Raw genomic sequence first — 13,748 nt, forward strand, 5'->3', positions numbered from 1 at the left:
TCATATACAATTCTTTAAAATGAGTGGGGTTGTTTGGTGTTTAGAGCAGAGGACAGGGAAAGGGGAAATCTAGTTTCTATTTCTAGCTCTGTGACCTGTAGGAAACCATTTAACCTCAGCTAGCATCTTTGTAAAATGGAGCTAATACGTTATGCTGAAAAGTGCTAGTAATGGCTGCCATCAGGGAGCTCTTGGATCCAAAGACAGCCAGTGGGTGTGTCATGCATTCTTTCAGGTTCTACAGAAGAAGCAATCAAGTTCTTTCATGTATTGAAAACAGCTGCAGACAGTGGAGGTGATGGCCCAAGGTAATAGCTTGTGTGGCAGCCAGAGCTAATGCAGATAGCTTAACAGGAGTTTATCTGGTTATAAGCACAGTGGTAGGATATTGGTCGTAGGCTGTGGGTGCTGGAAGCAGAAAGCCCGGAAAGGAGGTGAGTGTATGACCCAGAGAGGAAGTGGAGGGACAGAGCTTCTTGGGCACAGAACTTGCTGGAGTGGCAGAGTTGCAGATTTCTGAGTAAGGAAGTTGCCTGCTGCTGTTTGTTGCTACTATGATCAGGGAAACAAGCCTTTGTCTGCCTATTTTATAAACAAACAAGATTGCACAAGAATGTACCCAACTCAAATCACTGATTTCTCACCCTAGCAACCAACCTTGTAAGGTCCTGAATAGTGGCTAACTGTTTGGGCCAAAGGGGCAAACTTCTTTGTCTACAAACTTCAAGTCCTCCTCCCCCTCCCACCAGTGAAAGACACTATAGGAGTGTGAAATATTGGCCTCCAATTTCTTTTGTTGTCTCTCAATCATTTACCTGCTTTGTGTGCCGCAGCAGCAGGACCTCTAACATCATCGTAAGACTGACCATCAGTCAAAACAACAAGGAAATTTTTGTTGGGTCCATCTCTCACAGGTCCAAACACGTTTCTGGTTGTGAAAGAAATGGCATCACCAGTAGCGGTACCACCACTCATGTAACGAATGCCCCGCACAGCAGAGAGAACCTTCTCCTTTGTGGTATAGTCGGTGAAGCTGAACTCTATGCGCTGATCATAGGTGAACTGCACAGCTGCAATTTTGGAACCAATATCGGAGATCTCAAAGGCTTTGGCAACATTACTGATGAATTCAAGCACGAGGCGGAAGTTGCTGTCTCCAACACTGCTAGAGCCATCTATCAGAAAAGCTATATTGACAGAGTTGTAGCAAGTTTTGCTACACAGCATCTGCTCATGAGAACACAGTTTTTGGACAAGAGGTTTTACATATTTGGTAGTACCAAACCAGGTGGGTATATGGTAAGAGAAGAAGCCATTGTTTTGACAAACAGCCTGTTTAAAAACAAAACATGCATACAAATATTTCTGTTGATGTACTATTAAAGATGTATATAAATCATTTAATTCAATAGTTTGATAGGAATCTAGGATCTGATGTCCCCCAAACCGCCCCCCCCACCCGGAATGCTGACCACTCCAATTGAAATTAATGGGAGCTGTAGATGCTGATCCTCTCTAAGAATTAGCAGTACTCTTAAAAAGATGAAGGATAAAAGCTGGAAGTTCTAATTATACATTTTAAATGTTGAACAAAAGAGACAATGGGAAAACAAATATATAAAGAAAGGAGGGTTCTAGATTTTGCTTCAAAGTATAATTACCTAATTTTCTGTGATGGCTCCTAATTTTGCAAGTACAATTTTGTATGTACGGTTAATTGTAGATACAAACATATGTAGTCAGATATCTCCATGAAATCACATATCAGGTAAGTATCTAGTTACTATTATTTATGCTAGCGAGCAAGGATGGGCACAAAATTGTGGGAGGCAAAATGGTGCCCACTAAAATGAGTAGAAAATCTGGCTCTAAATAACTTCATTTTTAAATGGCCTTTTCAACATATAATTTAATGGTTTAAAACCAAGAGGGCTATACAAAAATTACAGCAAAAACCTTTAGAATTTAATGGTGACATTATTCCTACAGAGTGCTTAAACCACCCTTTAGAATTTTATATCTGGGATATAATTCACTTATTGTACAAGATGGTTAACGAACTCTTTTTAAAACTCTGTTACATATGTATGACTTTTTCATTTGCAGTTCAGGCTGGAGGAAACTTAGTCATTTGAAATGTATAATACCCATGAGTGAAGAGTAAATTACATTGAGGACATTCTCTCATACCTTGTCAACAAAACCAACATCTTGAACCATTCCCTGTTCCTCAGTTGTAGGTCTTGCTACAGACACAATGAATACATTAATGCCAAATTCTCTGGCTACTATTCCAGCTTCTTCTATATCATCTGAGGGCCAGCCATCTATGAAAACTACGATGATCTTAGGAATCCCTCTGCGTACTCCATTTTCCAGAGAGAAGAATCTCTGAGCTGTGTGTTTCAAGGCTTTTCCTAGTTTTGAACAGGAAAAGGAGAATCTGAGGAAGCTGTTTCACAACTGGGAAATTGGGTTTCTGTACCAGTTGAGTAGTACTGGATGTAACCCTTTCTATAGCCGGTAAAGACTGTTCATACTGAGGGGAACACCAGAGATGGGGAATGCCACCTTTCTACAGAGAAATTTTAAAAGATCTGGTGGAAAGATTTAATAGATCTGTAGGATGCATAATTTTAGTTAATCAGACAGAACTTTCCTGGTTATACTGCCAGGATTATAAATGAAAGGATTTTAAAAACATTTTGAAGTATGAGTAACACACAAACATGACTTTCAAAACAATAAACCAACCTAGAAACATCCCTGTTCTAGCTCCAGCATAATTTCCATTACACGGGTTGGAGCTAGGGTTGCCAACTTTGTAATATTTAAAAAACGGACACTCGAGAGGGATTGCTGAAACCTCCCCTTCCCCCTGAGGACCTACCCCTGCCTTTACCCCCTAGTCCTCACTGCTGCCCCAAACTCTTCCCCGACAGCCCTTCTCCTGCCCTGCCCCTTACCCCCGTTAGTTCCTCTTTCCCCCTCTGTCTGTCACTCACTGCTTTTCCCCTTTCCCCAGCTCCCTGTGTGGGTCAGGAGGGACTCGCCTGCAGAACTAGGGCTGGGAGCTGCAGTTGCCTGATGCTGGTAGGAGGTGGCCCTGGTTGAGTAGGGGCTGACATGGGTGATGACTTGGTGCCTCTCCCACCTGCAATAACTGGACTTTGGGTGTCCAGTCAGTAGATCTGATTGGACACCATCAGGTCTCCTTTTTTACTTGACTTTCTGGTTGTAAACTGGACATTTGGCCACCCTAGTTGGAGGACTTAGATCTTCCTAAAATATAGAATTTTCAACAGGGTCGCCAAGAGGATTCAGGGGGCCTGGGGTCTTCGGCGGCAGGAGGCCCCTGCTTTGGCGGTAATTCGGTGGTGGGCGGTCCTTCCACTCCGGGACCCCGGAGACCCGGAGCGAAGAAGCTCCAGGGGCCTGGGCCTTGCGAGAGTTTTCCAGGGCCCCCGGAGCGAGTGAAGGACCCCACTCCAGGGGCCCCAAAAAACTCTTGTGGGGGCCCCTGCGAGGCTCAGGGTCTATTGCCCACTTGCCCCCGCCCCACTTCTGGGCGGCCCTGGTTTTCAAAAGGACCTTGGAAGACTGAGAGACACATTCCTCTTAGTTGGTACAGTGTAAATCTGGAGTTACTCCACTGACATATATGACATTACTGTGGATTTATCTCAGTGTAATAGCAAATTTTTCTCCTGGGAACTCCAGATAACACAGAAGTTTGAGTGGCCTGTAAGTCACAAATCAATAGAAAGTACAGTAATTTCCAACTGACCAAAAGTAAGTGGAGCTTTACACGTAAGTCTAGTCAGTCCTATGGAAATAAATACTCCAAGGAAGCTCACTTGAAGTGGACTGGTGAAACTGAGGCAGTGGTGGAAGTAGTTTAACTCTTACTGGTACAGTTCTGACCCCTCTCACCTCCTCCCCCCAAAAAAGTTCCATGTCTAGAGCCCTGCACAGACATACATTTATACCCGCAGATGTGGATATCTGCGGATAGAAATCGATATCTGCTGAACCACAGGGCTCTCCCCGGAACTTCAGTGGTGAAACGAGCAGAACGTGTGGCTGCCACTCCCGAGAGCCCACACTGGCAGCTCCTCCGGCATGGCCATACTGCCCCCAGCCCTGTACTCTGGCAGGGCTGTTCAGACCCCAGACAGGAGATGCAGCTGCATAGAAGGGCTGGGGGCAGTACAACCAGGCCAGAGGAGCTGCCAGTGAGGGGCACTGGCTCCTGGGAGCAGCGGCTCCATGTTCTGCTCCTTTTGCCACTGTGGTTCCCAGGATACAAAACAAAGTGACAACAGTAACTTTCTTTGGTACAATTAGTTCTTATCCTGTCTCTGATCAGATTTGTACTCACCCGTATTGGAGTTGCCGCCTCTGAAGCCAATTTCCTTTATGGCAAACAAAACATCTTTTGCTGCAGTAAAGTTTTTCAGATAAAATTCAGTTTTTGGATGCTCACTATGTGAAAAATAAAGCAACCGGTTAAAAAGCAGACATACATGACCAATCTTAAAATAGAAATGAAATGCCTTTTACCCTGCTTAAGGGCAGAATCCAGGGTTCTGAGTTTTGTCAGGAATAGTTGATGATGATATTAATTCTTAAAACAGAGTAGGGACCCTTATCCTTTGCAGTGTCTGTGATTTTCTCAAACAGAGCGGAAGGAATCAAATTCAGAACAGAGGTCTTGGCAGGTAAGGAGAGAATGATTTTCATTAATTGTAAAATTTATTCATTTGCTGTTTTTGTATCCTGTTATGGGGACAAATTTGCTCTCAATTATACCTCTGTAAATAGACCTACTTTTGAGTCACATTGGAGTAAGTCAGAAATGAATCTGGCCAATTTTTCTATTGTTGAATTTGGATCTTAAACATTTGCTAAATATATTTATTTTTTTAAAATACTTTTAAATGAAAATAGTTTCAGATGTAATTTGTATGGATTTTAGATGTGCTAGCTAATTACTCTTTGTTTAAAAAAAGGAAAATTTTAGCTGCAATGAATTTCACCCTCTGACTCCTAATTTAGGGCAAACAAAACACTAAATTAAAAACTAGTTGTGTCATGTGAACTGTAAGAAGTACATTTGGTCTCACTTGCAGTTGAAAAGGACAATTGTTATGAAGTCAAGGTCCTGAGGCAGCATCAGATGGACTCCTCTGCCTATGCAGAGTCGGATCTGCACAAGTGGATCCCAGTGCAGGACGAGGACTGAACACTGCTTTTATTGTTTCTTTTTTTGTTTTAAGATAGGGTCATTAGAGGGCAATTGCCTTGATCCATTCCAATTAATAGCTTGATTCTTCAGGGTACTCAACTCCAGCTGACTAGCCCCCAAGACAGCCATATTTGCCCATTAGATAAGTACTCCACTTTTGGGGACTGATTCTCCTCTCATCCTATCTTGCAGTGATGTAACTCCGTTGAGTCCAGGAGGGTTCCTGTTTTAAGTGAGAAGGCCTCAGGCCCTCTGTCTTAATCTCTCTTCAGCATTCCATCCACTCATTACATAAGACTTTATCCAAGCCTTTCAGTTCAAACAGTTGTTTTGGCCATTTATACATTTCTTGACAAATCCCATGGCTTGGAAGGTTAATTTTTACAAATAAATGAAGCCAAACAATAATAATTCTCCAGGAAGCAAAGTCTTCTTTGCTAATGTGGCCAGCAAGTAATGTTGCAACAATTTTCTTTTCAACTGAACTGGAAAAGCTGACATGGTAGTTGATGATCATCTTGATAAAATTAAATTCATTTTTCCCCCCAGAAAATTTTTGGATCTTTTTGTTCAGTATCTATTTTAATAACGTTTAGTATTTTTTTTGCACAACATTCACACAATATCTGTGATTGTTTCTTGTTGACTGTATTGGTACCTGTAATTTAATACAGGCTTCTTGATGAAAGATGTGGGAGAGACCTCACTTGTTAATCCACCAGATATTTCCGTTTTTTGAAGAAACTTCCTTTAGACCAGAAGCAATTGCCAGAGTGGTTGGGCTTTGGAAAACAGTCACCTCACAAAACCAGCTGCCCAGGACTTAAATCAAGATAATCCACAAACAAAGGTGTGTATGTGTGGGGGGGCGTGTTTTTAAAGGAAAAGAAAAAGCGTTAGGCTATTGGGCTGGCCGTTCCAGTGCCTGACAGTTTTATGCTATAAGTCATAATACAACCCAATGTTGTCTTTCCTCCCCCACCCCTTTTTTTCATTAACACGTTTGGAAGTATCAGTTGCTATAAGCTGATCAAGGATACTCCATTTTTGTGTGGTATTAAAAATTACACATAATATCAAAAATAGCCAAGTTTTAGAACCCCCACTCTGCTGAGATCGTCCTCATCTATATAGATTTTTTTTATTTATGTATTTTATTTTTTTTGTAAGATGAGATACATGCCTGTGAATGGTGCTGGCAGCCCTGGAGGCCCTAAGTCCTCTCCCCACAGATCAAGGACAGGGCAGGCAGCAAGACAACCTTCTCTCATCCTTCCACATCAACTCGCCTCAAAACTAACATAAAGGAACGCTTGCTGGAGATGAGAGGATAGTTTGTTTTCTATGCCCAGTCACTCATGGTGGTTGTCAATTAGTCCCAGTTGTGTTTTTGTGCACTGGACACCAGTCCAATCAGAACTGGACTGAAACCACAAACACACTTCATATAGATGAAACAACTACCATGAAGTAGTTCATACTGTCATTCACTGTGTACCATTATTGGAGTTGGGTATGAACTAGAGACTTAGAAAAGAGAGGCTCTGTGTCCCACTACTATTGTCCTAGCCCAAGTAGTACCCAACCTGAGGTCTGTGGACCAAGAACCGTCCAGAGAGAACTTGCTGGTAGTATGCATAGACCTGTCTGGTAGCATGGTGCTGGGTCTACTCGTTTTCCGCTGCTAACTAATATTAAAAAAAAGCTTAATATTTTCTTAATATTGCTCCTGTTTTCATGGGGATACTACTGGATCATCAGTGGAGGTGTCTGTTATTTCTTAACAATGTAGTTCACGTTAGAAAAATCTTTAGAAACCCCTGTCCTAAACAATCCAGTCCCCCGTAATACATTGATTTTAGTTGGATGTCTCAACTACAACAGTTCCTAAGCAGAATGTTATGACCTATACTACTCAAGCAGTGGTCTGTTGAATAGGATATTTTTATGTTTCAGCCTTCTCATTTTAATAACTCAGTTTCTAGAGTTTTCTTATAATGTTGTAGATACCTGGCTTGCACAACTCCCACATGTGGTCCTTCAGTTCCAATTCTCAGCATCACAGCTATTTTCCCAACAAAGTTCTTCTGCAAATTAAATCTACGCTGCCCAATATTGTAGCTTCCATCAATCAGAAAAGCAATATCCGCTTTACAGTCTGTGAACACCCAAAATAATTAGATTAATTGAAAGTCAAATAAACAGGAATTTGCTTTGCAAGAGTTAGCTATGTGGATTCCTACCTTTGTTCCCAACCTTTTTCTCAAGAAGTTTTTTAAGTCGTTTACCTAAAATGTAGGAAACAGCAGAATTATGTAGGGAACAACAGGCTGAATAGCAATAGCATAAACTGAAGCTAGAAGAGGTCAAGACATTAAAGGCTAGGTTCTAACCTTACCATCTGTCCTGTGTAAGATGTGGCACATATGTGGGCCTTCCTTGGGCATTCAGAAAACTGTGATTCCAGCCCTGCTTTCCCCCTCATCCTTTTATCATGGTGTATCTAAACTCCCCTTTATGCACCTGGCCAGCTATTTGGCTAGGGGTTGAGGTGGGCAGGGGGAAGGAAAATCAGGGCTACTCCCAGTGGAGAGTAGCAAGTGAATAACCCACTCTCCTCCCCACAACCAGACTCATAGTCTCTCTTGCACAACTAAATACTGTGACAATCTAGCTCTGAAGGAGTTTAGGAGAAAGGTCTTAACACAGAGTAATATGTAGGACAGATTCTGCCAGAGGAAACAACTGCAACTGTGAAGATATTTTTAAAAAGTGCTAAGCTCTCAGAAGAAACTTGTAGGGCATGAATGTTGGACAGGTTGGTGGATCACAGTGGCATTCCATCCATCAAATGTTAATATGGGGCCAATTGTAGCTTTGCAATTGCCCCATATATGGGACAGTATGCACCTGTACTGCCCCAGGAGCAAAACAGGACTCAAACTCAGTCATGTGCTTCCTAGTTTTCCCTGCCTTCAGGAAAGATATACCTTGCATATACCTCTCCCCAGGGGGAGAGATAGCTCAGTGGTTTGAGCATTGGCCTGCTAAAACCAGCGTTGTGAGTTCAATCCTTGAGGAGGCCACTTAGGGATCTGGGGCAAAAATTGGTCCTGCTAGTGAAGGCAGGGGGCTGGACTTGATGACCTTTCAAGGTCCCTTCCAGTTCTAGGAGATTGGTATATCTCCAATTATTTCCTTTCCTATACCAGGTGCAACACACTTTCTCCAGCATGCTGGTGCAATTACACTAGTTAGTATGTCTGGGGGTGTGGGGAAGAGGAGCCAAAACTCTGTCCCATTCACCTATCCCTTCTTGATGATGGGTGCAGGAGGGGCATAGTGCCCCTGTGGCAGCTGCTGCTCCTTTTGTACTTCCACCCACAGCACAGGTAGCTGGAGCATCGGAGTAAGGTGTACCTTATACTGTCTTACCCACCTGTATGGTCCTGAAGGACCAGCTACAATCTGGCCCTATGTTATTAACATGTCACTCAGTGACAGAGAAAAATATTGTTACTGCTTCATCTCTGCAAAAAACAATTTAAAGCAAGCTCCTTTGTTTTTGCCACTCTGTGAATATAAGACTCAAGTTATGATAACATGAACTAACAATGTTTAGGTGCAGCACAACAGAAAATTGATACTGCTGCTTCCATGAAGTTAGAAGTGAAGAGAAAGGAGTTGCTGTAGGAGCCAAGAGGGATTCATGGTTGCTAGAAACTCAGTTTCATAAAGAGTTTACTTTGTTTTGATCTGAGATGGATTTTCATCAAACCCTTTATGTATGTGTGCGTCTAACAATTATCGTGACGGGCATGATGGACTTGGGATTAGATGTCTTCAAAGCAAGGATTGATTCTTTAACCAGTGAAAATCCTGACAAGGAATTACACCCTTTAGCTACACCCAAGAGTGCATTCACACACGACTGCCCATCTTTTTTCTGGCTTTGTCCATTACCAATGTATCAACTCCAACTCCAATATTGTGCCAGAATTTTTCCTTACTTTCCTGACTTTGACCAAAATCATGGCTGCTGCTGTTAATTCTTTAAAGTGCAGTAGCTGAACTACAAACACATGGCTGAGTGTAAAATTTGGTGGTGAAAAAGCAGGCACTTAATTTTTGTTATTCATCTTTGTTTTTTCAGAAATACACAGGCTCAAATACTGGTAAAGTTATGGCAGCCTTAAACCTGTGGTAATGAGCATCAGTGGTTCCTCCTGACAGGCAAACCTGGGAGAATGAAAACCATTTCCATAGCTTTGTCTACTGTCATATGAGCAGTTATGGGATCATATTGACTTTGAATACAATGTGTAATAAGAATGACTTGGTATTGACTTATTTCCTTTTCAATGTTTCTACATCTGATCTGATCAAGACTGACTACAACTGCATGAATGACAAAATTCTCCAGTCTATCCTTGACAGTGCACCCATCACCATGGTCTGAGGATCTAAACTTCACCAATACGCTGAGTCAGACAGACAACTCTCTCAAATTCCCTCTCTAAAAAGGAATGCATTCGCCTCATTTTCATCTCCATCACTTGATGGAAATGAAAAAGTCCCTGAGCACACAATAGGTTTCCTTCTTCAATTATCTTTGTGACTCCACTGTGTTCACTCAAGTTTCTGCCAGTTTACATCAGCATAATGGAGATTGGAATCAGCCCCATAGATTACAAATACTACCTGATATTGTGTGTTAAGTATATTGGGTAAAAAGTGCTGACATGTGTAACTTTATTCAAAAGATGAGTCGGTCCTATGAGTCTTGCCCTGTCAGGCAGCCATTCACACATGAGGGTACATTTTGCATATAGTGTGGAAGGCTTCCCTTGGGAAGATCATCTATTAGAAATGTTTCAAACCTGTGGAGGGGCGTGCTGTTGATAGTGGTCGTCCAGCTGCTTCAAGTGCTCCACTCTTGGTCCCTGTATAGTATTGAAAAGATGAATTCATTGCATCTCACTGCAGTCAAATTCTATTGCAGGTGTTTAAAAAGTAATCAAATTTGAAAAATGTACAGTAGATAAATAATTAGAGCACATCTAGTTTATAATGGGCCTGTGAGCTAAGGCCAAGTACATTTTATAATTTGTAATAAGCAAACTCAGACTGCTATGGCTCCCACTGAAGCCATCTGGATTTGATGTCACTCAGCACCACTCAGAATCAAGGCCTTAATTTGTAGTGGCCACCGTATGGGAATTACTAGTGTCTCATAGACTTGGCAGGTAGAATTTATGTAAACAGTTTAGAAGCACTACAGACATTTTTAATTCTCCTGTAAAATAATAGTCCAGAAACTACAGAAGCTTTCTTCTGTCGACGTATACTTCTGAAACCAAAGCCGCAATGGACGTCCACAGTTTTGCTAAGGGGCATCCTCAGATATAGTCCATCTGACCCAGTGATACCTCTGACCCTGCTTGCCAAAAATCTCTTTTATAATATTCCTTGTCCCAATGCTCTTTAGAGAATGAAAGCCCTAACCAGGCATGATACAGATAGACACATAGAGGAGTCTCTCCTTGCAGGTAGTTTTACTGTATATACTGAAATCATGACAAGGAACAAGTTTCACAGAAGACCAGGTTTTATCTGTCTGCGTGATGGGAGGTAAAGGAGGAAAAAACTTGACTGGCCAGTCTTTAAGATTAAGGTAGATTGCCAAATGCCAGTTAACTGATTGTACAGACAAAATTCTCTTTAAGGATATGTGAACCTAGTGTAGAGCAGGGGTCGGCAACCTTTCAGACGTGGTGTGCCGAGTCTTCATTTATTCACTCTGATTTAAGGTTTTGCGTGCCAGTAATACATTTTAACGTTTTTAGAAGGTCTCTTTCTCTAAGGGTACATCCATACTACCCGCCCGGGTCGGCGGGTAGCAATCGACTTCTCGGAGTTCGATATATCGCGTCTCATCTAGACGCGATATATCGAACTCCGAACGTGCTCCTGTTGACTCCAGAACTCCTCCACCACGAACGGCGGTGGCGGAGTCGACGGGGGAGCCGCGGACTTTGATCCCGCGCCGTGAGGACGGGTAAGTACTTTGAACTAAGGTACTTCGAATTCAGCTACACTATTCGCATAGCTAAACTTGAGTACCTTAGTTCGAACCCGCCCCCTAGTGTAGACCAGGCCTAAGTCTATAATATATAACTAAACTATTGTTGTATGTAAAGTAAATAAGGTTTTTTAAATGTTTAAGAAGCTTCATTTAAAATTAAATTAAAATGAGAGTCCCCCGGACCAGTGGCCAGGACCCAGGCAGTGTGAGTGCCACTGAAAATCAGCTCGCGTGCCGCCTTCGGCACCCGTGCCATAGGTTGCCTACCCCTGGTGTAGAGGTTCAAAGGAGACACTTAAGCACATTATACTTAACTAAGGTCCTGATCCTGTGAGGTACTGAACTCCTATGAGAGTTGAGCACAGGACAAGACAGGGCCCTAAATGAAAAAACATACAATGTGGTATTACTGACCTACATGATGCCCTATCTTTATTTATTTTCTCACAAAATGAGGATAGGAATTTTCCTGGAGGCCTTTGGCAAGGTTGCTTTTTGCACCATTTCTCTAGGATGAAGGCTATAGCATTCAGTACACTCAGAACAGTAACAGACTGGTCAATGGGTACTGGTGCCCAGTTCCTCAATGGGAGTTGAATTCAGTGGGAGTTAGGTGCCTACATACCTGCTTTATGTATCAGAGTCAGTGGCAATCATTGACTGAATAGTCCAAATTGGAATAGTATGGTAAGGGGATTATAAGAAAATGGAGGATAAAACAATGAGAAAAGGAGAAAGTCGGTCATTGTTTCTACAGCATGCTGTATAGCCACAGGCCACTGAAAGGCCTGGATAAATTTCTGTTAACATTGCAAATATATGTTACTAAATAATAAATACTTGATCCACCTACCAGCCACTGAGAAAGATGAAGCCCATCTAGTGAGCACCTGAGACTGAATCCCATTAGCATAGACGGCAGAGTAGTTCTCTTGTCCTGGCAGGGTCTGTACCCGTACAGTTCCTCCCGCACTGGTGATCACCCCTCTGGGATAAAAGAGGATGGTCTTACCACAATGCCAACTAAATACTTTACAAGTATACAGTAACATTTTTAAAGAGGCATTAAGGAAACCCTGGAAAGGACAAGGTCCTTACTTTAAAAATTATTTTACTATTACCAACTACCACTATTATAACCAACTAAGCTAAGGAAAACGGGGAAAAAAACAACAGCTGAGGTAAGCAAGGATGGACACTGCTGAGACTCCATCTCAGGCGGAGGTGTTTGAGAAGGAACCGAGGATGGTTCACCCATGCAGCTCTATATAGCCATGGTGCAAAGCACAAGGCAGAGTAGAGCACGTGCAGGCCGACTGGACACTGCTACCTAAAAATCTCAGATGTGCATGTGCCCCAGGCACCTTCAAACTAAAATGGAACGCCCATAGGGACACAACTCAAAGAAGAACCAACGGCTCTGGTCAAAAGAGGTAAATTAGAAAACTATAAGGGGATGGGGTGAAGGTGAGCTCCCAGAATTTCTACTGAACCTGTTCCAGCACAGTGCTGTATGCTTAAATTGGGAACCGTGGAACGGTTTAAGAGACTTCTGGTTAGGAATCATGAGTTGTTCTCCCGGGCCCACAAAGGTATAGGTTGTACTGCACTGCTCTAGCTCTAGATTGATACTAGGAGAAACCAACCAATTAAACAGCAACCTCACTGGTTGCCAGTAGAAAAAAGGAAAGCGGCACTACAGGACATTGAGGAAATATATCAGGAAGACATATTGAGCTTTGGGCTATGGGTTCACCCATAGTTCTGGTTAAGAAAAAGGAAGGCAGCACCAGATTCTGGATGGACTACAGAAAATTAAATGAAGTCACTTTAAAGGATTCTTATCCATTACCATGAATAGATAGTACCTTGCATGCTATAGTAGGTTCAGTCTGGTTTTCCACACTGGATCTTAAAAGTGAATATGGTGAGTGGAAGTGGATCCAAAAGACGGAGAAAAAATTGCTTTCATAGCAGGACAAGCCTCATGGCAATTTAAAGTGATAGCTTTTGGCTTGTGCAGTGCACCAGCCATATTTGAAATGCTAATGGAGAGGGTAGCACATGGCATGTCCCTCACAGCCTGTCTGTTATGCCTACATGATATCCTGGTGCATGGAAAAAACCCTTTAAACAGGAACCAAACCATCTACAAAATGTCTGTGAGATGCTGAAGGCAGCCAGTTTGAAACTGAAGCTGAAGAAATGTGAGATGTTCCAAAAAAGAGACCGACATTAGCACACGATTACTAGGGAGAGAATTTTCACTGACAAAAGAGAATTGAGGTGGTACACAGCTGGCCAACTCCGAGACACTTATAGATGTACTGAGTTTTGCAGGGCTCTGCTATTACAGACGGTTAATTTGAGTATTTAAAAAATGATGACATAAGTTGGGTGGGAAAGGGAAACAAC

General features: G+C 42.3%; 1 protein-coding gene across 3 annotated transcripts in view; it reads right to left on the bottom strand.

The window, feature by feature from the left end:
- Positions 1-13,748, bottom strand: part of COCH (cochlin) — a 38,707-nt gene that overhangs the window by 3,328 nt on the left and 21,631 nt on the right. For all 3 annotated transcript variants that reach the window (XM_039533163.1, XM_039533165.1, XM_039533164.1), the window contains exons 5-11: positions 12,187-12,320; positions 10,129-10,191; positions 7,492-7,536; positions 7,259-7,406; positions 4,382-4,485; positions 2,191-2,417; positions 816-1,332 (exon numbers count right to left, since the gene is read on the bottom strand). In XM_039533163.1, the coding sequence (XP_039389097.1) occupies positions 816-1,332; positions 2,191-2,417; positions 4,382-4,485; positions 7,259-7,406; positions 7,492-7,536; positions 10,129-10,191; positions 12,187-12,320 (1,238 nt within the window). The remainder of the gene's footprint in view (positions 1-815; positions 1,333-2,190; positions 2,418-4,381; positions 4,486-7,258; positions 7,407-7,491; positions 7,537-10,128; positions 10,192-12,186; positions 12,321-13,748) is intronic.

This window comes from Mauremys reevesii, linkage group 4 (assembly GCF_016161935.1).
Source record: "Mauremys reevesii isolate NIE-2019 linkage group 4, ASM1616193v1, whole genome shotgun sequence".
Classification (NCBI taxonomy): Eukaryota; Metazoa; Chordata; order Testudines; family Geoemydidae; genus Mauremys; species Mauremys reevesii.